Here is a 25,474-nt window from a genome sequence, read left to right on the forward strand (position 1 = left end):
TTTACTTTAAAAGTATATAAATAAGACAGGTGAAATATTATGCAACCATGAATACATGGCAGTTTAATTTGGTTAATGCAAATAACTCTTCAAGGTCAAACTGCTAGTGGCAAAAATTGTGGAAACTATTGTAAAGAACAAAATAAAAAAATCATATACAAAGACATGGTTTAATGGGATACAGCCAGCATGAATTTACACAAGGGAAATCTTGCCTCACTAATCTGCTACATTATTTTGAAGAGGGTTAATAAACATGTGATAATGGTGAGCTGGTGGATGTAATGTATTTGGATTTTCAGAAGACATTTGACAAAGTGCCCCATGAGAAACTGCTGATAAAAAAAAAGGTCACAGGTTAGAAGTTAATAAATGTTTTAAAATAAATAACTTTGGAAATTTGTAGGTGATCAACCCTTTGATTTGCCACTAGATGGCCCTAGGTCCATTACCATCTATACTAGTAACATCATGGGATTTTCCATTCCTTTTCAGTCCCTACATTTAGCTGACTGTGACTGGCTATCCCAGGGGGATAAAGTGGAGTTAGGGAAGTATAGTGTGGACATATTGAATTAGAGGTTGTGGAGTAAGGTGTGATTTTTCATTTCTCCCTGCTGAGCTGGGCCCACTACCCAGCTTGGCACTTTTCTTATGTTTAGAGGAGATCCCTTCTCAGTACACTCCCTGTCTGAGGGAGGTCTGCCTCCCCTTTGGTACATAGTGAAGGTTTTTGTAGCTTTCAATACGTTTTTTTTAATTCTGGGGAACACCCTGTGCCTTGGGAAAGGAGCAACCCCCTCTAATCCTGACAGCAGGCACTGGAGACCTGTGAGCAACCCCCTCTACTACTCCCTAGAGGAAGCAAGACCAGTGACAGAACTACCCAGCATGAGACTTTTTGGATTTTACCCATTTTTTGTTCATGGGGAGGATTTTTTTTCCCACCCCTCTGCACAACCTGGCAAAGGAGACAGAGAGCTGTGAGCTGAACTGGAATATCTGGCCTCTCTCTATGAGAGGTCCTTCAGAGTTGTACCATCCAGCCTTGGGAGACTCCCAATTGGATCTCCACCCCAAAGGGATAAGGACCACAGACTGTGGGCTTCAGATTGAACTATGGACTCAGGTAGGATCTTTTCATGGTGGGGCCCCCCCACTAGGATTCTACTGGGTTGCTGCACAGACTCCCTCCCAGGAGCTGGAGAGATGGACACCAGCATCCCAGGCGAGACCCCATGTAAATAGTGCACCTGTACAGTTTCATTTGCTAAATGTTTGTGGAACAGTGATTGACCTTTTGGAATTAATCAGTAAATATGATTTGTTTTGAACACAAAGTCTGAGACCAGCCTGTCTCTCCTTGAGGAGAATACCACAGCACAGGAGGAACACTTCATCACCTAGGCCACAGAGGATTTCCTCTTTCCCCAACAGAAAGAGCCCACTCCCTGGGAAGTGCAGGAAAGAGGGTGGGGGGAGGATGGCAAGATCAGCCCCGACAAATAAATACTTTTTTGGCCCTAGGGGAACCAACTACACCCAACTAAGGGTTACATGTACAAACCTGAGGTTCCTTATTGTTCTATACAGTACCCCTTGCTTTTCCAACATAACTACTTTTTGAGTTCCTTCAAATAAATTCATTTTTTAATAACACAATACATGCTTTGGGTGCAGTCAAAAGCAGAGTATTCAGCATATTGCCAGTCATGGACAACTGAGCAAGGACTCAAGGAGTGACATGGATAGAATAGCAATGGCAAGGTTTGGTCATCAAGCATACAGTAAATTATACGCGTCAGCTTTGTGGGTGTTTGAGCACCAATATTGAATGAAGTCCTTCACTTTGCCCAGGAAAGGGTAATTTGTGTTGAGTTAGCACCTCTAGTCATTGTGAAAAATTGCTTCCTATGCAGTAAATAAATAAATGTGCTGTGATCTTAGCACTGCTGCTGTCTCCCTCACTTTATCTAGATGACGATCCGCCTGCAACAAAAACAACATAAACAAGGATTCATCTCCAAAAAAGAAGCAAGTAATTACAAGGCTTAAAAAAAAGACCTTTAAATTTAGAATGATTCATATTTCGTTATAATACTTTTCGCGCTCGGAACTTTCAACACGAACAAAACTGAAAGTCTCCCATACACCACAGCTGTAATCTAAGCAAGGACAGCACTCCCTGCCCCGCTCACCGCTAAAACCCCGAGAGAGGCGGGCCCGCCGCGGAGTGCGCGTTTCAGACCTCGCTCCTGAACTCTCTGCACGGCAGAGTCCCGGACCCAACCACCAAGCACGCGGCCGCCTCCTCTTCCTTTTTTGGGGGGGGGAGGCGAGAAAGAGAGAGCGCACGCTCGCTCGCGTCCTTGGTGTCTCAATAATAAACCGCCGAGTGGCAACCGCGCGCTGTCCCCTGAAATGTCTTTCCCCTGCTTTGGTTACTTGCTGGAAAGAATAACGGAGCGAAGGGTAAGCACGGGTCTGGCCGAGCTCGCATAACTCACGAATTAAGATGTGTACTGAGCATTAGCCCGCGATCTCTTTCCCTCCATCCTTTTGAGCATTGCATGAGGAGGAGGAGGGGGGCAGCAGAGATTAGTCTGCCTGTCTGCCTGCCTTCAGCTAGCTCTTGCTATGGGTCCCAATTGCTGGTATGCGTGCCTGGGGCAGGTGCACACCGCTGACCTTCCCCTTCATGTTTTGGTATTTATTCTTTTTTTTTTTCTTCCCCCAATCTTTATTAGGCGGTGATGTCGGGTAGTTCCCAGGTGTCCAGGGTGAGGTGCCTGTATAAGAAGCTTCTGCGGCTGCACGAGATTCTGCCCCTGCACCTAAAGACTTTGGGGGATCAATATGTGAAGGACGAGTTCCGGAGGCATAAGGCTGTTAGCCCTGCAGAGGCCCAGCGATTCCTGGAGGAGTGGGAGGCAAGTTCACCTCCTCGAGCCTGCAGAGGTTTTTCATGCCAGGGTTATTAACGAAGGGCTCCTAAGTGGCAAAGTTCCTAGAGGAACCACATACGTTGTGATTGTTTCAAAAATATCTTTACTGAATTTTCAATCCCCATTCCACATCTAAAGGGGTTTTGCATAACAGTAGTAAGCCTCTCTTAGGAGGAGTTTTGGAAAACTTATACAACAGAGATCCTTCCAATCCCTGCCATCAGTCTGGTTGAATATGATGTTATTATACATTCCCTACGCTATAATTGGTGTTTTATGAGCTATGTGAGCTATTTATTCAATGCATTTATCTGAATAACTTTTGAATTGCCCAGATAAATGCCTGGCAAGGTTTCAATTTTGACACCACTTATCTGGATACATTTTATCCAGATAATTGGGAGTCATTTCAGGGTTGTTCCAGGGTGGAGTTGCGGAAGCTGAATAATTTATCCAACTGGCAATGATATTTGGAGTTAGCTACATAAGCTTTTGAGGTATCTTTAGATGTGGGTGACTAGAGGGTAAAATTGCCCAAGAATGTGCTCATGGATAACTTTACCTTAACTGCAATCAGAATCTACAATAAAACATTAACTATAATATTCAACATCATTCATTCCAATAATACTGGCTTGTCAGGCGTGACACTACAACCATACAATCCTTGGCAAACACTAAGATCTCAAAATAAAGGACTATTGACTATTCCCACAAAACGGAGCACATATCTGACCCAAATAAGAGATCATATGTTTTCCATAGCAGGTCCAAAGCTCTGGAATTCTCTCCCGGAGACATTACATATTTTACCAGATAGCTCACATTTAAATTTCTTTCTAAAAACATGCCTACAATTCTCTTGGAGGTTTTGAATTTTTGAGATTTTATAGTACACTAAAAAACAAAAATAAAAAAGTTTTATATTCAACAGTGAGTTTGAGTTTTGTAAATGATTTGAATGTTATGTACTAAACACTGATACTATTTGAAGCCCATTACAGACAGGAGACAGTGAATTTAACCATAGCACTTGACTACTCTATCATTCTCCCTTTTTTTTTGAGATAGTGACAACTTTTTTGCATTTTATTCTTTGCACCTAATTTTTTTCTTGTTTGTTGAAAAGTGTACTTACTATGCATTTTGTCCAGCTTAAAAATATAAGTTGTAGTAGGATTGTTCAGTGTACAGATACTGTTTTGAAAGAGAGAAGAGGGTTCCCCTCCTCCCAACTGCAATCTGGCAACCCATGAAAATATCTGTACAATAAGGTATCTTCTTGCTGCCAGTTATATTTCTTGATACAGGTGTAACTGAGGGTTTCAGGGAAAAATGACAGTTTCCTGTTTATCCCCTCTTCCCTTTTACCCATTACTACCATGATAGAGATTTAATGGAGGATATTCACAAAAGTGCTGCTATTAGGGGATTTAAATCTGCTGGATGTTGATTGGGACATCCTGGCTGCCATGTTTTCTAGAAGCAGGGAGACCCTGGATTCTCTGCAGGGAGAACTGTTCAGTTGACTGATAACAGAGCCTAAATGGGAGGGGGAGATACTGCTTAACAATAAGGACAGTATCTCTGATGTTGTAGTTGATGATCATCTGGGATCCAGTGATCACCGGATGGCGTGGTTCAGTATTAGAGCACAAGAGATCAAGGGTCCTAAATTTCAGGAAAACCAATTTTGTTAAAATGGAGGAGTACTTCAAGGAGTCGATAGCTAGTTGGGAAAATCTAGGGGAAGTAGAAGCGAGTAGGCCAAACTAAAAGGATATATTATAAGGGTGACTAACCTTTTTGTTAGGATAAAGGCTGCTATGGTTTTCTAAAGTAGTAACTGCAAAGTTAGGGAGAAAAGGTTATCATTCATAAAATACAAGAGATCACAGAAAGTGGAAGGCAGGCAGCTATATTTAGAAAGGCTAAGAGAAGCTAGGAAAGAAGTCAAGAATGCAAAAATTCAAATGGAAATATAAATAAGCAAATGTTTTAAAACTGAGAGATGACTTTTTTTTTGTTTGTTTTTAAAGATATGCTAGTGATAAAAGGATGTGCAAAAGTGCCATTGTGAAACTCTGAGGTAGATGGGTGGAATATGTAGAGGCTGATGAGGAAAAAGCAAAATTGCTTAACAAATATTTCTGTTCTGTGTTCACTGTGGAAGGGCTTGGAGCAGGACCACATAAAGCAAACCTAAATAAGATTAGAAGTGAGGGAAAACTCAAATTGGTTTTCAGAACAGTGTGGAGCTAACTAAATATAAATTAGAGTAGGTGATGAGTCTGGATGGGATTCATCCGAGAGTACTGAGGGAACTTAGAGAAATCCTGGAAGCTCCACTGGCTGAACTTGTCAATGCTTCTTTAAAGTAATGGGGTAATTCCAGAGGACTGGAGGAGGCTGAGAACTATAGGCTGATTAGTCTGATTTTTGTGGTGAGCAAATTAATGGAATCACTGCTACAACAGAGGATAGTGCAGTTTCTGGAATCCAGTGGATTACATATCTGAGGCAGCATGGTTTTACTAGAGATAAATCTAGTCAGAAGAATCTGATCAATTTCTTTGATTTTGTGACTAGAGAGTTGGATCAAAGGAGAGCTCTAGACGTAGTGTTCTTTGATTTCAGTAAGGCCTTTGACATGGTTCTGCACAGGAGACGTATAAATAAATTGAGTGCCCTTGGTATGGAACCTATAGTAACTGACTGGGTTAGAAACTGGCTGAATGGGAAGCAACAAAGGGTAGTAGTAAACAGAGTTTACTTTGAGGAGGGGGGCATTACTAGTGGTGTGCCTTAGGGATCATTCCTGAAACCAGTTCTTTTCGACATTTTCATGCGTGACATAGCAGAAGGATTGCCGGGAAGGGTTTATCTTTTTGCCCGATGATATCAAAATTTGCAACACAGTAGACAGCCAGGAAGGAGTGGAAAACATGAGGAGAGATCTAGCGATGCTTGAGGAATAGTCTAAGATCTGGCAGCTAAGATTTAATGCTAAATAATAAAGAGTAATGCATTTGGTTTGCAAAAACCCAAGGGAGAGGTTTAGTATTGGAGGCAAAAGAAGAGTGGGATCTGAGGGTGATTGCATCTGATGATCTTAAGGTGGCCAAATAGATGAATAAAGCAATGGCAAAAGACAGAAAGATGCTTGGCTGCATGGGGAGAGGAATGCTCAGAAGAAAAAGGGAGGTGGTATTTCCCCTGTATAAATCTCTGGTGACGCCTCTTTTGGATTAATGAGTACAATTCTGGAGACTGCAGCTTAAAAAAGATATAAACTAGTTGGAGTTGGTCTAGCAGGCGGCTACTAACGTGATGAGCGGTCTTCATTCTAAAGCACATGGGGATAAACTGAAAGATCTAAACATGTACTCTGTAGAGGAAAGGTGAGGTAGAGGAAAGGCGAGATAGTGGAGATATGGTAAAGACATTGAAATATCTCAAAGGTTCCCATGCACAGAAGGTCAGTCTCTTTAGATGGAAAGGAGGCTCTAGAACAAGGGGTCATGGGATGAGGATGAAAGAGGTAATTTTAGGAAATAGTTCTTTACAGAGATTGTAGTTGATGCATGGAACAGTTTCCCAGTAGAGGTATCTGAATTCAAGAAGGCATGGAATGGGATTATGGTTAACTCTTGCTAGTATTTACATGAACTTTAGACCAGTGAAAAGCCATGGGCTTGCTAGAATTAATTCCTAGTAGTTTACCCAAGCAGTCATGAAGTTTGAAAATTGTGTTAGGGAAAAAAAATCACTAAATTCCTCTGCTTTCAGGGATGGTAAAAGTGTGAAGGCAGGCTTAATAAATAGGGACAGCATGTGCATTATGCATGATCCATTTCAGACGGAAAGTGGTGAGGGGTGGATACAGTAAGAGAATGCAATTATCGAAATTGGGACAGAAGAATAAAAAATGTTGGAAAAACATTGCGTGAAGTTGTAGGTACTGAATGTGTTGCTGCTTTTTCATAACAGAGTGAATGTTTGTGATGGCAGATCCAACTATTTGGAACTCATTTACGATCTGACGTATGTATAAAACATTTAGGGAAAATGTAGAGGGCTTCTTTAAACAGGCTTTCGATAGTTAGGCAATGATTTGACTTAACCAGAAGACACATTCACAGCGAAATAGTTGGTAGCAGTTTCGATGTTTGTCTTGGTTAATTTAAGTTTTAAATTATGTGCATTTTTACTTGTTCCTCACGTAGGCTTATAGATAGGTGGGTGAGAAATATTTTAAATACATTTAATTGCCCTCCCAATTTACATTGCTCAGCACGATCTACAATATTACATTAAATCACACAACAATCAACCGAAGCAAAGTTACAACATAGTCAACAAATATAAAATCACTGAAATCCTAAGACATACTCCACCAGGCCTAAATGTAGACCCAGTAGTAAAAGGAGGCCTTCCAAGTCTACTGTAGTATTCTAACTTCAAAACCTCGGGCTGCATGGTAGCAGCAGGTGTCAGAGCCACAGTTAAATCTGCTTGAATCTGAGGACTCTGGAAGGCAAGTAAAAGGTACATGTGTGTTTGTGTGAGGCAGGCCTGTAGGAGGCGTTTAGGGGTTTAGCATACTCTCTGTGTTGGCAGCACCCCTATCCAAGCAAAAATGTTTTGCTTAGATTTGGCTAAGAATTTAATTATTTTTAACCTCCATATCTGTCTTTGCAACAGATGGTATTTGGTGCGTTAAAAAAAAAAAAAAGGTCCCCTGAAACTTGCTGCTATTTGGTTTTATGGAGGCCAAAAATACTTTGGTCAGTCCGTGAGGACTTGATTTGAAGGAAGTTGCTAGTCTGTCGCAAATTAGTTTAGAACTGAGAGTGAATTCCGGCATTTGAAAGCTTTGAGCCAGGGATGGGGCTGAATTTCTCAAACTTCCCAGAAGAAGGGATGTCCCTGCACCCTTGACAGGGACACTTGGGAACCACTTGGTGAGTTCTAACTTCGGGCAGCAGCTGCTGTGCAAAGATTCCCCATGTGAGCTGAGACGGCTGCTGCTTTAATGAAAGTCCTAACATCTCGCAGGTTTTTAATTGCTCATTTTTAGTCTGGTACATGTAAACAAGTCTTTGAAATCCCTTTTTATTATAAAAGGCAAGAAGCCGATTAAAGCTTTTATGTCCATGAACTCTGCGAAACTTGAATGGACTAATCAGATTGGCTGATTCAGCTGTTTGCTATCTATGTTAAAAGCTAGAATTGTCCTAAGAAGATTTAAATTCTGGTGAGAGAGAAAATGTCTCCTGCTCGTTAAATACTACCATCCATGTAGCTCAGTGTCTCAACTTTGTATGTCAGGGACTGGCTAGCTACTTTCCTTAAATTGGGTAGACTGGCTGCAGTACTGGTGTACAGGGCTCAGCCCTGCAGCCGGTTTGTGCCTTTTTAAGAAGGTAGTTAGCCAATATTAATAAACATTGTCTTACAAAAAAAAAAAATTCCTATCCCTTCCAGCAAGGTACTCTCTAGTTGGTCATTAAAACAAGGAAAAATCCCTCTCTTTCTCTCTCGCGTTCCAGCCAGCCAGCAGTTGGTGCCTTCCACATCCCACTCTGTGGAACTTTTTTTTTTTTTTTTTTTAAGTTGGGGGCCACTTCTCTTGTCCCGATTGCTGAGAGGGCATTGGTTTCAACTGAATGGTAAGGAAGCGGCTGGACCTTGAGTTAATATCCACTCCACTTTTGGGTCCTGCAGCAGCCCTGCCCCTAACCTGGCTTCCACGCAGAAAGAGCAGAGCCAACGCTGCCTCAGTCTCCAGCCTGCTCCTTCACATTTTAGCTGAAGTCAATATCCTTCCTGTGATCAACTAAAAATAAAACGGGAGGGGAGGAGGTTGGGAAGAGCGGCTGCGTGCGGGATACGGTGTAGCTGGTGACAGCTGCAGCCCGGGTCTTGCTTTCTTTTTGTCCTGCCGTCACCACTGTTCTGGTGGCTAAGAAACGAAAACTGGCTGAATTGTGCCTCGTGGATGTGCTGTGTTCAAGAATTGTCGCTTAACTCTTAGCTGAATATGAACTTACAGAAGTGAACACTGTGTATTTGTGTGCAGTGAAACTGTGTATATTACCTGCTGAGCTAGGTTTCTGTCATTTGCTCTTTTGTGCTTGTTCAGAATTGTTGGTGAATAAGACTTTAAACCCATTGAACATTTGATCAATAAATGAGATACTCAGAGCATGTTCCAACTAACAGCAACATGCTACATTCTTTTAAATAAATTGATTACTCGGTACATTTTATGCTAACTGGATGAATGAAAAAGGATAAGTTGGAGTGTTTTTTTGATGCCAGCACCTCTAGCGGTTTATGCTGTGTGCATTTTCCACCTGTTATTGGGATTTGGGGCGAACATGATGGGCTCTACTTGTATGTATGCATTTTCTGAATAGTAGCAAGATCACTGAAACTTTGGTCTGCTCACAAAATTTTTTTGCAGATGTAGAAGTTGGCAGGTGGCTTGTAGAGATTCTTCTCACGATGGTTGGATCAGAGAACTGTGAAACCGTTTTTGTAAGCTAAAGGCAGCACATTGCGTAGCTGTACCAGGTTTAGATGATTTTATTTAGGTTTTTGCCTATAGACCATTCAGTTCAGGCCCTCCGGCCTTCTAAGGAGGGGGGGAGGGGGGGTCATAGGATGGTCGAAGTTGTGAATTGCAAGCCTTTAGTTGTGTGCTACATAGAAGCCTGTTTTCAATTCCATTTTCGTCCTGTTTGACCTTGTGCTACTGAGAGAACAGATTCTGTTGTTTTGCAAGGTGATACATGATTATTTTCCCGCTCGCGCTCCGTGGAAAAAGGTGCCTTGATGTTCTGTGAACCCTAAAATACTGTACGCAAGAGAGAAATTGAATGTTTCTCTTTCAGTCTCACAGGAGGTGGTGTGCATGCAATATGCAGAAAATCAAGCTGGCCTGAACATTGTATAGCGAGTCTATAGAAAGTCAGTGCTGCATGCATAATCGCCCTTAACCTAAGCCTGAAATGAGACATTTTCATACACAGTTTTAGTCTGCACCCTTTTCATAAGGAATAACTAGGCCTTACTAATATCTACTTCAATAGACAGAGCAAAAATACTCACTTTGTTTTATAGTTAGGTCTTTTTGCGTAATTAAAAATAATGTGTATTCTATTATTCTGAGATTACTATGGCCTTGAAGATGTAAAAAGTGAAAAACCAAAATAGCATTCAGGGCTTTGTTTTATTGTAAGTATGGGTTACTTTTTAAATGATTTCCTGCATACGGTAGTGGTAGAGTCTGCATGTGTATTGTACACGCAGACTTTACTGAGCATTTTGAAAGTGAATTTATGCAGGTGAACTCTCTGTGAAAATCTTCTGGTTATTGGCCTAGTGTGTGCAGAAATAACCTTGGGTAAAGTTACACCTCCTCTTTAAATCAAAAAGTATGCACACAAGTTCTAATTCCACCTCCCAGACGCCTCGCTGAAGTTCGCAGAGAAGTGCATGTGAAACGGCTCCCAGGCTATTTTTGTATAGCCATGGATGCCTACCAAACTAGGTTTTCTGCACATAATTGGCTTTGAAAATTATGTCCCGATGGGTCACATGAAACAGAATAAACCTGTATCACTTTACTCAGTTTGCCTAGAGAGACGTACAAGGAAGGTGGTATCGCTAATACAGCCAGATAATGCAAAGTTAGGGGCAGCTGGGTAGGGATGGAGAGGGGTTTTTTTTTTCCCCAGAGTTAATAAATAAAATATTAATCTGATTTTTATATTCTGCTTTTCGGCACTTCAAAGCGGATCACATTCAGGTACTTTAGGTATTTCCCTATCCACAGAGTGATTTAAAGAACTTTTTTTCCTTTAAATTTCAGAATAATGACCAAGTAAACACTTTATTTCACAGAATAGCAGGAAGCTCTTTGGTAAAAGAGAATGATATTTCATCGTTCTCTCTTATGAGCTAGCTGTAGTTACACGATGTTAGGATCCATATTAGGAGCTAGCACCCAAGAAAGAGATCTAGGTGTCATAGTGGATAACACATTGAAATCGTCGGTTCAGTGTGCTGCGGCAGTCAAAAAAGCAAACAGAATGTTGGGAATTATTAGAAAGGGAATGGTGAATAAAACAGAAAATATCATAATGCCTCTGTATTGCTCCATGGTACCGCACCTTGAATTCTGTGTACAGTTTTGGTTGCTGCATCTCAAAAAAGATATAGTTGCATTGGAGAAAGTACAGAAAAGGGCGACCAAAATGATAAAGGGGATGGAACAGCTCCCTATGAGGAAAGACTAAAGAGGTTAGGACTGTTCAGCTTGTAGAAGAGACGGCTGAGGGGGGATATGATAGAGGTCTTTAAAATCATGAGAGGTCTAGAACGGGTAAATATAACTCAGTTATTTACTCTTTCAGATAATAGAAGGACTAGGGGGCATTCCATGAAGTTAGCAAGTAGAACATTTAAAACAAATCAGAGAAAATTCTTTTTCTCTCGTTGCACAATTAAGCTCTGGAATTTGTTACCAGAGGATGTGGTTAGTGCAGTTAGTATAGCTGGGTTTAAAAAGTTTTGGATAAGTTCTTGTAGGAGAAGTCCATTAACTGCTATTAATCAAGCTGACTTAGGGAATAGCCACTGCAGTTACTGGCATCAGTAGCATGGGAGCTACTTAGTGTCTGGGTACTTGCCAGGTGCTTGTATAGCCTGAATTGGCCACTATTGGAAACAGGATGCTGGGCTTGATGCACCCTGGGTCTGACCCAGTATGCCAGCAGCTTATGTTCTTAAACAGTAAAACAGACAGGTTTGTTGATTATCCCTGCAGATAATTCTTAGAATGCTACCTTGCATCTGATAGGCCATGCCAAGTGAAGAAAATGATGGCAGTTGTCTTTTTGATCCGACTATATTGGGAATTTCTTGCAGGATGTGTTCTCTATCCTTTCTTGGTCTGGGATCATTATTATTATCATTTGCAGTTCTTTGCCCGTCAGTCATGGGTGCCGTATAGATGAGGGGCATATGCAGAACATCTTTTCTGTAACTTGGCCTTCTTGTTCCAAGTGCTATACTTAAGAACATAAGAAATTGCCATGCTGGGTCAGACCAAGGGTCCATCAAGCCCAGCATCCTGTTTCCAACAGAGGCCAAACCAGGCCACAAGTGTTCTTGTGGCCTGGTTTGGCCTCTGTTGGATCTTCTTAGTGTTTGGGCAATTGCCCAAACACTAAGAAGATCCCATGCTACTGATGCAATTAATAGCAGTGGCTATTCCCTAAGTAAACTTGATTAATAGTCATTAATGGACTTCTCCTCCAAGAACTTATCCAAATCTTTTTTTGAACCCAGCTACACTAACTGCACTAACCACATCCTCTAGCAACAAATTCCAGAGCTTTATTGTGCGTTGAGTGAAAAATAATTTTCTCCGATTAGTCTTAAATGTGCTACTTGCTAACTTCATGGAATGCCCCCTAGTCCTTCTATTATTCGAAAGTGTAAATAACTGAGTCACATCTACTCGTTCAAGACCTCTCATGATCTTAAAGACCTCTATCATATCCCCCCTCAGCCGTCTCTTCTCCAAGCTGAACAGCCCTAACCTCTTCAGCCTTTCCTCATAGGGGAGCTGTTCTATCCCCTTTATCATTGTGGTTGCCCTTCTCTGTACCTTCTCCATCGCAACTATATCTTTTTTGCATCATTACCAGTGTTACTGTGTTTTGGTAAACACAAAAGAAAAGACAAATGTCTTACAGAGCCTGCAGTCTGTTGCCCTTTCACTGGTGTCTGTGCATTCAGCAGTTTTCCAGCTTCTTCAGCTTTTGTGGTTTTGGGTTTGGTAGTTAGCATGAGCCTCTTCCGCCCTTTGCGATGCTTGAAAGCCTCGTCTAAGCATTAGGTGCAATATATAATAGATCAAACCAGACCGACCATCACACGTTCCCTCTGACACCGAGCAGAGGCAGCTGGCATAAGAGGTACCACATAGGATAAATGACTAAATCTAATGGAAATCTACATTAGCAATGCAAATAAATGAAAATCCAAACTATATACATCAAAAATATAAAGCGATATTAGTAAAAAAGAAGTAAAGTAATCAAGGATAATGATAATGTAATGTGATTGATATGATTCTTGTCAATAAGGTTGTTAAAATCAACATTGCATGTGAGAAGTCTAATATTAAAAGTTAGCAATTTTTCTACGAATCTAACAACATAAAGAAGGAAAAATCTTGAGTAACACATCGCATTAGGATGAATTCTAAAGTAAAAAATGTTTTACTGTTGAAGGAAGGTAGTAAAATTCTAGAGTTGGCAAATATTTTCTCCAGTATTACTGAAAATGGAATGTATCAAATGAAAGCTGAATGCGTGCGTCTGTGTATCTAGCTCTATATGTAAAATAAAATACATTCTAATGAGGCCTTGATTCAAAGTGCTGTCATAGCTGGAAGCTCTCCAGGAACGGGGAGCGGTACTGACTCGCCCCCAAGCGTGTTTCGAACCAGCTGCTTCAGACGGTAACTTTCAAACGGGTGTGCAGGCGCACATTGACGTGCAGGTTATAAAACACACCGGACGTGCGCACATCTGCGCCCAATTTTAAATAGGCATGCACCTAGGCACGTAAATCCCGATTCTGCTGCCTAAATCAGGGTATCTTATAATGGGTGTGCGTCCATGCCAGTGCCAGTTTTACCAGTTCACCCATTTAAGAGGTTAGCTCCTCCAAATCCCCTGGTTTAATAGCCTGCATGCCCTCCAGTTACTCCAGACCCTTTAAACCTGTTAGAAAGAGCTATTGTATTTTATTTTTGAAGTTACACCTCCTCCGTAGCAGAAGTAAAGTTTTACAGCACTGGACTTGGGCGCGTAAGTATTTAAGTGCACATCTCTTGGCCATGCCCTGGAACACCTAGGCCCCACCCAGACCATGCCCCTTTTTTTAAAATCGAGTGAGAAGTGCACGCAGCAGGAGATGCCGTCCAGATGCGAGCGCTTTTAAAAAAAAAATCGGTTGGCGTGCATAAGCCCGACTTGGGCATGCATCCCCTGATTGATGTGCGCACGGGGCTTTTAAAATCTATCCCAGCTCAGCTACTTTGCACTGGCTCTGTGAAGCCACATAGGGTGGAGGAACCAGTGGTGAAAATACAGGTCAAATCCTCATGCCTTCAGTTATGCAGTTTCCGCGTTGCGTATGTCGTGTAGCGCTATAGAAATGTTAAGTAGCAGGATGAGGGCCTAACATAGCAGTTGTCAATAAATAAAAACCTCTTGGCTCTCCCACTTCCCTCTGTGCATTTTGACTCCAGCATCTCCCATGCTACCATATTTTGTATCTGTCTTTCGCCTGCTTTAATTCTGTCAAAAACTAAGGGCTTGATTAACTAGGCTTTTTCTCTCATGGACATGGAATAGGGAAAAAAAAGCCTTAATTAATCAGGCCCCAGATAAGCTCTGTCTGTCTGTGCTCTGCTATGCTTGGTTTTTGACAACAGGCTGCAGTAGCACAGGCCACTCTTCATACACAGCACCATGCATAAGACAGAGGACCCTGGCATATTGTCAAGAGCATGTAAATACATTTTCATAAACAATAAAACCACAAATCTTTTATTCATCACAACACCAAACATTATTTCTTATGAAGTTGCACATACTTTTCAGTTGCACTCTTTTTTTTTTTTTTTTTTAAAGTTACTTGATCTTATAGCTTGGCATCAGCATGCGTGCAGCCAGCTTCTTTCTGCTGGTGCAAGGATGTATCCCAAGATACACCTCTATGCGATATTAGCTTGCTGTTTTCCTTTCTAGTCAGGATTGCAGTGAGCATTAGAAGACATTACCAGTACTAGCAGTTAACTCCAGCCACTGCTCCTTTTAGGCCTTCCCTCCCCATTTCTAGCTGCCACTCCTTTTCTCAGCTTACCCACTACACACAAAACAGCCAGAGGGATAATCGATGCAGAGGCTTTCCTCTGCACATTTCATCTCCCATTCCTGCAGCTGCCACCATGGGCGTTCCTATGCCCCTCTTTGCCTCATCTCTAGCCACTGCACCTTTATTGCCTGTCCTCCCCCCCCATGCCACTACTGCAGGTATTCTTTAGGTCTCTCTTCCCAGCCATCTTTGAAATTGACTTGAGATGGCCTCTGCTGCCTGTGTCTTTCATACTCCATTCTCTGGCAGAACCCAAGTCAGCACCTGCTACCTACTTCCCTCCTCTCTGGTCTTCTCTTCGTGCATAAGGCTTCCTTGATGGAGCCTAAACAGAGTAAAAACCTTCATGAACTCGTCATATTGCTGTGACATTTTTACCCAATAATCCAAAGAGGTTGGTGATTCATAGCGCAAACTGAAAATGACTCCAAAAGCACTTTGCTGTCCAGATAGTATAAATTCAAAAGGTGAAAGTGAAAAGTTTGATGCTAAATAAACCAACAGCAAGATTGGTTTATTACTGTACTGATGGCTAGATTATGCCTTTAAAAGAAATAAAAACAATTTCCCTCACCTTGAAGTACATTTAGATGATCAGGGATATTTTGTCACACAAATTGCTTAAGAAGTCAGGGATTGGCTGGAGTCTGTGGTGTTCCCCTGTTATGGTGGACAGATGGAGTAACTGGTTGGTACCAGCAGGCTACAACGGCCCAGAAACCAACCAGATTGATGTCATTCAGGTACTGTTCAGGAAATCCACAAAGGCCCAGGAAGCTGGATGTTTGGACAGCAGCCTTACTACCTTTTTCTTAAGGCCCTGGTTTACTAAAACCTTTTTCCCAATTGGCCCTAAATTATTACATAACATAGAGGCATGAAATGGGGAGTTGGATTAAGTATGAGATTTTAATGTTCATCTACCCCTGATGGTAGGGAGCCAATGAGGAAGAAAACAAAACTGGCTGGATAAGGAGTAGCCGTCTACAAGTGATCAAACATCTGTAGCTGGGACATATCCTTGCAGTGTGGATAGACTAATTGGTCTTTTTCTGTAGCCATGTGTTGCAGCCCCGGTCGCCGCCTTAGCGACCGGGTCCTTACCTCCACCGGGGTCCCCTCCGCACTGCCGCGAGCCGCGGGATCCGGGGCCGGCCTGGCCGCATGGCAGCGGCGTCTCCACGAGGGAGACGCCGCCGACGCTGCCAAGGCCCGATCACGACTCCTCCCCCTGCAAGGAACGCGCGCGTGCAAGGGCCGTCCTTTTACAGGTCCAGCACCCGGAAGTGCTGAACCGCCCTCTTCCTGACGTCAGCGCCGGCGGGGGATTTAAGTCTGCAGTGCTCCTTCCTGCTTTGCCTTGCAACGTGGTCGCTCCTGAGTGTTAGTTGCTGTTCCTGATCCTGCCTGCCAGTTTCAGCGTTCCTGTTCCTGTTTTTCTGACTTCTGCTGCCTGCCTTGACCTCGGCTCGTATTCTCACCTAAGTCCCAGCGGTCCGGGTCCCTATGGGCTCCTCCTGGGGGGACCTTGGACTTCCAGGGCGAAGCCACCTAAGCCCTAGCGACCCGGGCGTCGACAGCTCCTCTGGGGGCGTCACGGGTTTCCAGGTGAAGATCCATCTTCGGCTGTGTGTGTTCTGCCTCCCGACCGTCTCTCTTCGCCGGTCGGCCTAAGGATCCACTTCCGGGACACAACAGCCATGTACTGTGGTTTGGTATATCTGGGGGGTGTGTTTGATCCTGTGTACGGTCTTTAGAAAGAATGTCTTTATAGAAGTGCTACAGATTTTTACTTTTCTGTATTATATTGTATGGTTTTGTTATGGATTTAAATTCCTTCTATGTGTTTCAGAAGGAATTGACACTTTTTTTTCCCAGTTCCTCAGTTAAGAAAAGCTTTTTGTTCTAATTTGCTGCTAGTAGCTTTGAAATCCCGCAATATTTGCCGACAGGTACTGCATAAATCTTTCCTGAGGGGCTCTCTGGGGTGTTGCTTGCAGCCAACCAGTGGCAGCTGAAAAAGCAGCTGAATTCTCAGATGTGTGTGCAGTTCCAGAAGTTTCCACAAGATGGCAGCACAGACTTGCATCTGAAAAATGCCTCGCATGCAGTCCTGCTGTTGACTGCTTGCTCCTGCCTACCAGTAGTTTAAATATTTAAAATTTAGGAAAAATGAAGTCAATATATGTTCACTGAAGTTGTAACACCAGTGGGAGATGTTTGTCCTTTGGCCATAGTTTTGTCATTTTTAGTGTGGCAATAATTGTATTTTTTTATGGGTAAATGATTTAGTTTTTAATGCCTTTGCAGTTTGATTAGCTAAGCCAGTGGAGATCAAACAATTCCTCACGTCTCTCCACACCAACCAGTGTGGATTTCAGAATATGCCTCATGGATATGCATGGGATCAATTTGCATAAGCCGGGTCTCCAGTGTTTGCAAATTGATCTCACGCATATGCATGAGGGATATCCTGAAAACTAGATAGGCTTGGGATGAGCAGCGTGAGAAACAGTTTGGACACCACTGAATTAAGCAGCAACATCACTGCTTAATCTGATACCTGAAGTTAGTGATGAGGTTGCAGCACTACATAAATATGTAACCCTTTGCTGGGGTTTTGTTGGTTCCCTTCGGGCCATAAAAGTATTTATAAGTCGGGGCTGCTCTTGCCATCCTTCCCAGGGAGTGCGCTCTTTCTGGGGGGGGGGGGGGGGGAGAGGAAACCTCTGTGGCCCAGGTGATGGAGAGTCTCTTCTATGGTGGGTCTCTCCTTCTGGTGTGGTGTTCTCCTCAAACACAGACAGGCTGGACTCAGACTGGGTGTTCAAATCATATTTACTGATCATTTCCAAAAGGTCAATCACTGTTGCACAGACATTCAACAACTGAAACTTACAGCTGAACTATTTACACGGGGTCTCCGCTGGGCTGCTGGTGTCCATCTCTCCAGCTCCTAGGAGGGAACCTGCCACTGCCTATGCATCTGTGCAACAGCCCAGTAGAGGGGGAATCCTATGGGGAAACCCCACACTATGAAAAGGTCCTACTTGAGCCCAAAGTTCAGTCTGACGCCCACAGCCTGTGTCCCGATCCCTCTGGGGTGGAGATCCGATTGGGAGTCTCCCAAAGCTGGATGGTATAACCTCAAAGACCTCTCAGAGAGAGAGACCAAATGTTCCAGTTCAACTCACAGCTCTCTGCACAACCTGCTGAAGGAGACAGAGGGGTGGGCAAAAAGCTCCACATGAACAAAAAGGGGAAAATCCAAAAGTCTCTATCCAAAATATCTTAAGCTGGGTAGTGCTGTCACTGGTCTTGCATTCTCTAGGGATTCTCAACCGGTGTGTCGCCAAGCACTGGCAGATGTGTCTCGGCTCCTGGTGTCCCCCTGCCCCTGTTGTGCTTCTCCCCAGGGGTGGATTGGCCTAATAGGTGATCTGTCATCCCCCGGTGGGCTGATGTAGTGGAGTAACGCTGTGTGCTGCCACCGGAGGCTAGGCTGGTGGCGGCTGAAGAGCAGAGAGACCCTGTGTGCTGGTGCCAGAGGCCAGGCCGGCAACAGCTGAAGAGTGGAAGCCAGGCTTATTGGGATAAACAAAGAGAAGAGGCTCCACATGAGAGAGGAAACTTGTTTGTGTGTGTATGTGTGAGTGGCAGCTTTGTGTATGTGTGTGATAGAATGGGTGCCTGGTATATGAGTGGCAGCTTTGTGTGTGTGTGTGTGTGAGAATGGGTGCCTGGGTGCATGAGTGGCAGCTTTGTGTGTGTGTGTGTGGGAGAATGGGTGCATGAGTGGCAGCTTTGTGTGTGTGAGAATGGGTGCCTGGGTGCATGAGTGGCAGCTTTGTGTGTGTGGGAGAATGGGTGCATGAGTGGCAGCTTTGTGTGTGTGTGTGTGGGAGAATGGGTGCATGAGTGGCAGCTTTGTGTGTGTGTGTGTGTGGGAGAATGGGTGCATGAGTGGCAGCTTTGTGTGTGTGTGTGTGTGTGTGTGTGGGAGAATGGGTGCACGAGTGGCAGCTTTGTGTGTGTGTGTGTGGGAGAATGGGTGCACGAGTGGCAGCTTTGTGTGTGTGTGTGTGGGAGAATGGGTGCATGAGTGGCAGCTTTGTGTGTGTGTGTGTGTGGGAGAATGGGTGCATGAGTGGCAGCTTTGTGTGTGTGTGTGTGTGTGGGAGAATGGGTGCACGAGTGGCAGCTTTGTGTGTGTGTGTGTGTGTGTGGGAGAATGGGTGCACGAGTGGCAGCTTTGTGTGTGTGTGTGTGGGAGAATGGGTGCATGAGTGGCAGCTTTGTGTGTGTGGGAGAATGTGTACATGAGTGGAAGCTTTGTGTGTGTGTGTCTGTGAGAATGGGTGCCTGGGTGCATGAGTGGCAGCTTTGTGTGTTTGTGTGTGAGTGGGTGCACGAGTGGAAGCTTTGTGTGTGTGGGAGAATTGGTGCACGAGTGGAAGCTTTGTGTGTGTGGGAGAATGGGTGCACGAGTGGAAGCTTTGTGTGTGTGGGAGAATGGGTGCACGAGTGGCAGCTTTGTGTGTGTGTGTGGGAGAATGGGTGCACGAGTGGAAGCTTTGTGTGTGTGGGAGAATGGGTGCACGAGTGGAAGCTTTGTGTGTGTGGGAGAATGGGTGCACGAGTGGCAGCTTTGTGTGTGTGTGTGTGTGGGAGAATGGGTGCACGAGTGGCAGCTGTGTGTGTGTGAATGGGTGCACGAGTGGCAGCTGTGTGTGTGGGAGAATGGGTGCACGAGTGGAAGCTTTGTGTGTGTGGGAGAATGGGTGCACGAGTGGCAGCTGTGTGTGTGTGTGAATGGGTGCACGAGTGGCAGCTGTGTGTGTGTGTGAATGGGTGCACGAGTGGCAGCTGTGTGTGTGTGAGAATGGGTGCACGAGTGGCAGCTGTGTATGTGTGTGTGGGAGAATGGGAACAAGAACATTTGTGTGTGATTGAGAGAGAGACTGGTCGGAGGTGATGTGTTTCTATGTGATAGACCGGTCAGGGAGGTGACTGGTGGCTGCGTGTGGGAGGAAGAGAGACTGGTCAGGGAGGTGACTGGTGGCTGCGTGTGGGAGGAAGAGAGACTGGTCAGGGAGGTAACTGGTGGCTGTGACACAGAGACTGGTTGTGACTGGTTGTGGGCCCTAAGGAAGAGGACCATGAGGACAGAGCTTCAGTAGTCACTGCTGCTTCTGGTTAAATGCAATTGGCCTGCAAGGAGAGTTGTTGGAGAGGATAAGTAAAGGCAGCTTTTTAAGTTTATTGTGTGACTGCCATTTTAATTATTGGGTATTATGTGATGTGTCTGATGTTTTGAAATATTTTATTGATCTTTGGACAATTTTTAATAATTTTTATGAGTTTTTAATTGTTGGATGTTATTCTGGTCATAGCTGTTTTGTAACTATTAGTATAGTTTTACAATTATTTCTGTGTGGGGCTCTAAAGCAGCTTGGCTTATTCGGTTTTCCCAATAGGAAATGTATTAGTGTTTAGGGCCTGGTTTAATAGTTGTATTTCATAGATAGGGTTGTTACTGTTTGAGTGTGTTCCATAATACAGGTGTAACTTTGTGCGGGTTAGTTTGTGTGCATTATTGCAAATCCTGAGAGTCTGTTAGGTGCTATATTTCTCTTTCCATTTCTCCAGGTTCGCACTGTATGCAGAGTGGCTTTTTTGCTTTTCCATTCCAGTTTCTATCTCCATATTTATAATTTGTGGTTTTTCTGTACTTGGTGAAGGTCAGTTCTGGGTGTGTGACCGAGGTGAGGTATTTTACTAGCATGTAGGCATTTGTATCAATCTTATTTGTTGTGTTTTCTCAATAGGACATGCATTAGTGGTAAATTACTGTCTTTTCATAAGGAAGGCTATTGTGCCTGGTAGTAAAAGGAGTTTTTTTTGCTTTTACTGAGATGTCATCAGAACCAGAATATCTTTTTTGTATGGCGAGTTGTGCAGGGTAATGCCCTAGATCTTCTATGCACTCATTGCTGAGGGGGTTCCTGTGGATGCAGAGTGCATGATTACATTTAGCCCCATGATGGTCACATGTTGAGTGTGTCATGCATGTGAGAACCATCTGTCAGGTGTGTCCCAGCTGGAAAAAGGTTGAGAACCACTGGTCTAGGGAGTAGAGGGGGTTGCTCACAGGATTAGAGGAGATTGCTCCTTTCCCAAGGCACAGGGTATTCCCCAGAATAACTAAATTTATCGAAAGCTACAAAAAATCCCCCTTCACTCTGTACAAAAAGGAGGCAGACCCTCTCAAATAGGGACTATACTGAGAAGGGATCTTCCTCTAAACTCAAGAAAACTACCAAGCTAGGTTAGTGGGCCCACCTCAGCAGGGAGAAAAGAAAAAGAAACACTCCTTACTCCTCAAAACCCAACTCAAAATGTCCTTACCCTGTCTACTTCTAGCTCCTCCTTATGTCCCTGGGATTGCCAAACTCAATCAATTCAGTGGAGAGACTGAAAGAGAAGGAAAATCCCATGCCGTTACTAGTCCAGATAGTAAGGATCTTAGGGCCGTCTAGTGAAAAACCGAAGGGTTGGTTACAAGTACATAAGACTTGCTATATTGGGCCTGATCAAAGGTCCATCAAGCCCAGTATCCTGTTTCCAACAGTGACCAGTCCAGGTCACAGGTACCTGGCAGGATCCCAAGGGATAGATAGATTCCAAGCTGCTTATTCCAAGAATAAGCATTGGATTTCTTCAACTCTACCTTAATAATGGTTAATGGACTTTTCCTCCAGGAACTTATCCAAACCTTTTTTTAAATGCAGCTACACTAATAGCTTTCACCACATCCTCTGGCAATGAATTGCAGAGCTTAATTATATGTTGAGTAAAAACATATTTTCTCTTATTAGTTTTAAATGTATTACCTAGTAACTTCATTGTGTGTCCTCTGGTCTTTGTACTCTTTGAAAGAGTAAACAACTGATTAACATTTACTAATTCCATTCCACTCATTATTTTATAGACTTCTATCATATCTCTCCTCAGCCGTCTCTTCTCCAAGCTGAAGAGTCTTAACTTCTTTAGCCTTTTTTCATAGGGGAGTTGTTCCATCCCCTTTATCATTTTGGTCGCCCTTCTCTGTAACTTTTCTAATTTTGCTATATCTTTTTTGAGATGTGGTGACCAGAACTGCACAAAATATTCAAGATGAGGTTGCACCAGGGAGTGATACAGAGGCATTATGATATTCTCTGTTTTATTCTCCATTCCTTTCCTAATAATTCCTAGCATTCTATTTGCTTTCTTGGCTGCTGCTGCACACTGAGCAGAAGATTTCAACATATTTTCAACAATGACACCTAGAACCTTTTCTTGAGTGATGACTCCTAATATGGAACTTTGCATTGTGTAGCCATAATTTGGGTTACTCTTCCCTAAGGGGCAGATTTTCAAAGGCTACGCGCGTAACCCGAGAAAATCTGCCCCTGTGCGCGCCGAGCCTATTTTGCATAAGCTCGGCAGCGCGCGTATGTCCTGGGGCTCGCAAAAAGGGGTGGCCCGGGGGCGCGGCAGCGGGTCGGGGGCATGGCCGGGGGCATGGCGGTGGTCCGGGGGCGGGGGTCAAGTGCTCCGGCACAGTGGTCTGTGCCGGGGCATGGTGTGCCGGCAGCCGGCCGGGGTGCGCAAGTTATGCCTGCCTCAGGCAGGCATAACTTTTACAACAAAGGTGGGGGGGGGGGGGATTTAGTTAGGGATGGGGGGTGGGTTAGATAAGGGAGGGGAAGGTGGGGGGGGGGGGGGGTGCCGGAAAAAAAGTTCCCTTCAAGGCCGCTCCGATTTCAGAGTGGCCTTGGAGGGAACGGGGAAAGCCATCGGGGTTCCCCTCGGGCTTGGCGTGCGCAAGGTGCACATGTGAGCACCCCCTTGTGCGCGCCAAGCCCCGATTTTATAATATGCGCGCGGCAGCGCACGCATGTTATAAAATTGGGCGTTGATTTTAAGATCTGGCCCTAAGTAGTATCACTTTGCACTTGTCTACATTAAACTTCATTTACTATTTCTATGCCCAGTCTTCCAGTTTTGCAATGTCCTTTTGCAATTTTTTCACAATCTTCTTGTGATTTAACAACTTGGAATAATTTTGTGTCATCGGTAAATTTGATCACCTCACTTATTCCCATTGCCTGGTTGTTTATAAATATATTAAAAAGCAATCGTCCCAGAACAGATCCCTGAGGAACTCCACTATTCACTTTTCTCAATTGGGAAAATTTACTATTTAGCCCTACTCTCTGTTTTCTATCTTTTAATCAGTTGGCAATCCACAATAACACCTATCCCATGACTTTTTAATTTCCTAAGATGTCTGTCATAAGGGATTTTATCAAATGCTTTCTGGAAATCTAGATACACTATGTCAACTGGCTCTCCTTTACCCACATGTTTGTTTATGCCCTAAAAAAAAAAAGTAGCAAATTTGTGAGGTAAGACTTCCCTTGGCTAAATCCATGTTGGCTTTGTCCCATTAAACTATGCCTATCTTCTTTATGACAGTTTCTACCATTTTGCCTGGTATAGACATCAGACTAACTGGTCTGTAGTTTCCTGGATCACATCTTGATCTCTTTTTTTTTTTTTTTAAATTTGGCATTACATTGGCAACCCTCCAGTCTTCAGGGACCATAGGCAATGTTACTGATAGTTTACAAATTTCCAATAGTAGTTCAGCAGTTTCATTTCTCAATTCTTTCAGCACTCTGGGATGTATACCATCTGGTACAGGTGATTGGCTACTCTTTTTGGTTTGTCAGTTTGCCCTAGTACATCTTCCATGTTCACTGAGATTTGTTTCAGTTCTTCTGAAACATCACCTTTGAATATCTTTTCCGGCATGGGTATATCTCTTACATCTTCCTCAGTGAATACCGAAGCAAAGAATTCATTTAGTCTCTCTGCTGTGGCTTTGACATTGCTAAGTGCCCCTCTTACCTTTGCTCATCTAATGGTCCAACTGACTCCCTCACAGGCTTTTTACCTCGAATGTACCTGAAAATATTTTTATTATGTGTTTTTGCTTCCATGGCAAACTTCTTATCAAATTTTCTCTTTGCCTTCCTTATCAATACTTTGCATCCTTCTTGCAAGTGCTTATGCTGTTTCCTGTTTTCTTCATTCGGATCCCTTTTCCATTTTTTGAAAGATGTTCTTTTAGATATAGTCTTTCTCACCTTGCCTGTTAACCATGCCTGTAGTCATTTAGCCTTCCTTCCACCTTTTCTAATGCATGGAATATATCTAGTCTAGACTTCCAAGATGATATTTTTAAACAACATCCATGCCTGAGTGTTACGCCCGTCGGTCACAGACCACTGAGATCACTAATGCTCACCTCTTTCTTTGCTGCATTGTCATCCTTTGGAAGAATGGCGGCCTCCACCAGCCACTGCCGACCAGCCTGGCATTCCCGGGACGGCGTGGGTGTTGCCGACCGCTATCTTGTTTCAGGAATTACTTAGGTGCGCACACACATATGGGCCACCTTTGTACATGTCATGGCGGGAACCTTGGGGGCGTCCCTTCCGGATGAAGTCACTCATCTCTTGTACTTAAGCTGGCTGGCCCTTCACTTCTATGAGTTAGCAAGGAGTTCCCTCGTTGCTGAATTCTGCTCTATCCTTGGACTTCCGGTTCCAGTTTCTATGTTTGGCGTGAGATACTTTGGGTACCCGCTCCTCGGGAGCCCTACTTCATCTCTGGATATCTGCTCCTCGGAGGGCCTTTCCTCTTTGGATTTCTATTGCTCCCACTTCCCGGGACCTCTCCTGGAACTACCTCCTGTGAGTACCTAATTCTATGGATCTCTACTATCAAGCCTCATTGTGGGATCCTCTTCGGTGTACCCCGTGCTTCGGGCCACTACCGCTTCATCTCAGAAGGAACCACCCGGTATACCCTGCCTGTAGGTCATTACCACACCACCACTACAGGAACCTCTTTGGGGTTCCTGGGCCTCCGACTACCATCTCATTACCATCTCTCCGGCGTATGGATCTGCACGTCTGAGGTATTTCTACACTACTGCAAGACGTCCTAGGGTACCCCGCTCTGCGGGCCACTACCGGATCTTCAAATCTGAGGCATCACCCTTGGGTATATCCCTTTGCTCAGAACTTTACTTTACTGCATCTCCCGCTCCGCGGGCTGTGCCTTTTCTCTTCTTTCAGTAAAAGACTCTATTCCACAGCTGTGTCTGACATCGCTGAGACCGCACCTACCGACGGTGAGGCTCACAGTGCTCTTCCCTGTAGGCGGAGACACCTCTACCTCTGCCCAGGGGTTCACACTTTTACAAAACATAACACTGTGCTAAACTCGTAACCTTTGCAGTTGCTCCTTTCAGTTTTTTCCTAACCATTTTTCTCATTTTATCATAGTCACATTTTTGAAAGTTAAGTGCTGTCACTGTACATTTCTTTAATGCACTCCCTCCAATTATTAAGTCAAATTTGATCATGTTGTGATCACTATTGCCAAGTGGCTCCAACACGGTTACCTCTCCCACCAAATCCTGTGTTCCACTAAGGACTAGGTCTAAA

General features: G+C 43.8%; 1 protein-coding gene and 1 long non-coding RNA gene across 3 annotated transcripts in view; one reads left to right on the top strand and one right to left on the bottom strand.

Moving 5' to 3' along the window:
- Positions 1–1,632: 1,632 nt before the first annotated feature.
- Positions 1,633–2,357, bottom strand: LOC115084283. The gene is made up of 2 exons (XR_003854514.1): positions 2,199–2,357; positions 1,633–1,989 (listed from the first exon to the last, which is right to left on the bottom strand). It is a non-coding gene; the product is annotated as an uncharacterized LOC115084283 (long non-coding RNA).
- SDHAF3 (succinate dehydrogenase complex assembly factor 3) overlaps positions 2,293–25,474 on the top strand; it is a 167,414-nt gene continuing 144,232 nt past the window's right edge. Inside the window, exons 1-2 of one of the 2 annotated variants that reach the window (XM_029588933.1) lie at positions 2,293–2,472; positions 2,748–2,930. In XM_029588933.1, coding sequence (XP_029444793.1) covers positions 2,422–2,472; positions 2,748–2,930 — 234 coding nt within the window. In that variant the 5' untranslated portion in view covers positions 2,293–2,421. Of the gene's footprint in view, positions 2,473–2,522; positions 2,655–2,747; positions 2,931–25,474 lie in introns of those variants that run through there. The other variant, XM_029588932.1, reaches the window with a different exon arrangement.

The sequence above is a fragment of the Rhinatrema bivittatum genome, chromosome 2, assembly GCF_901001135.1.
Source record: "Rhinatrema bivittatum chromosome 2, aRhiBiv1.1, whole genome shotgun sequence".
NCBI lineage: Eukaryota > Metazoa > Chordata > Amphibia > Gymnophiona > Rhinatrematidae > Rhinatrema > Rhinatrema bivittatum.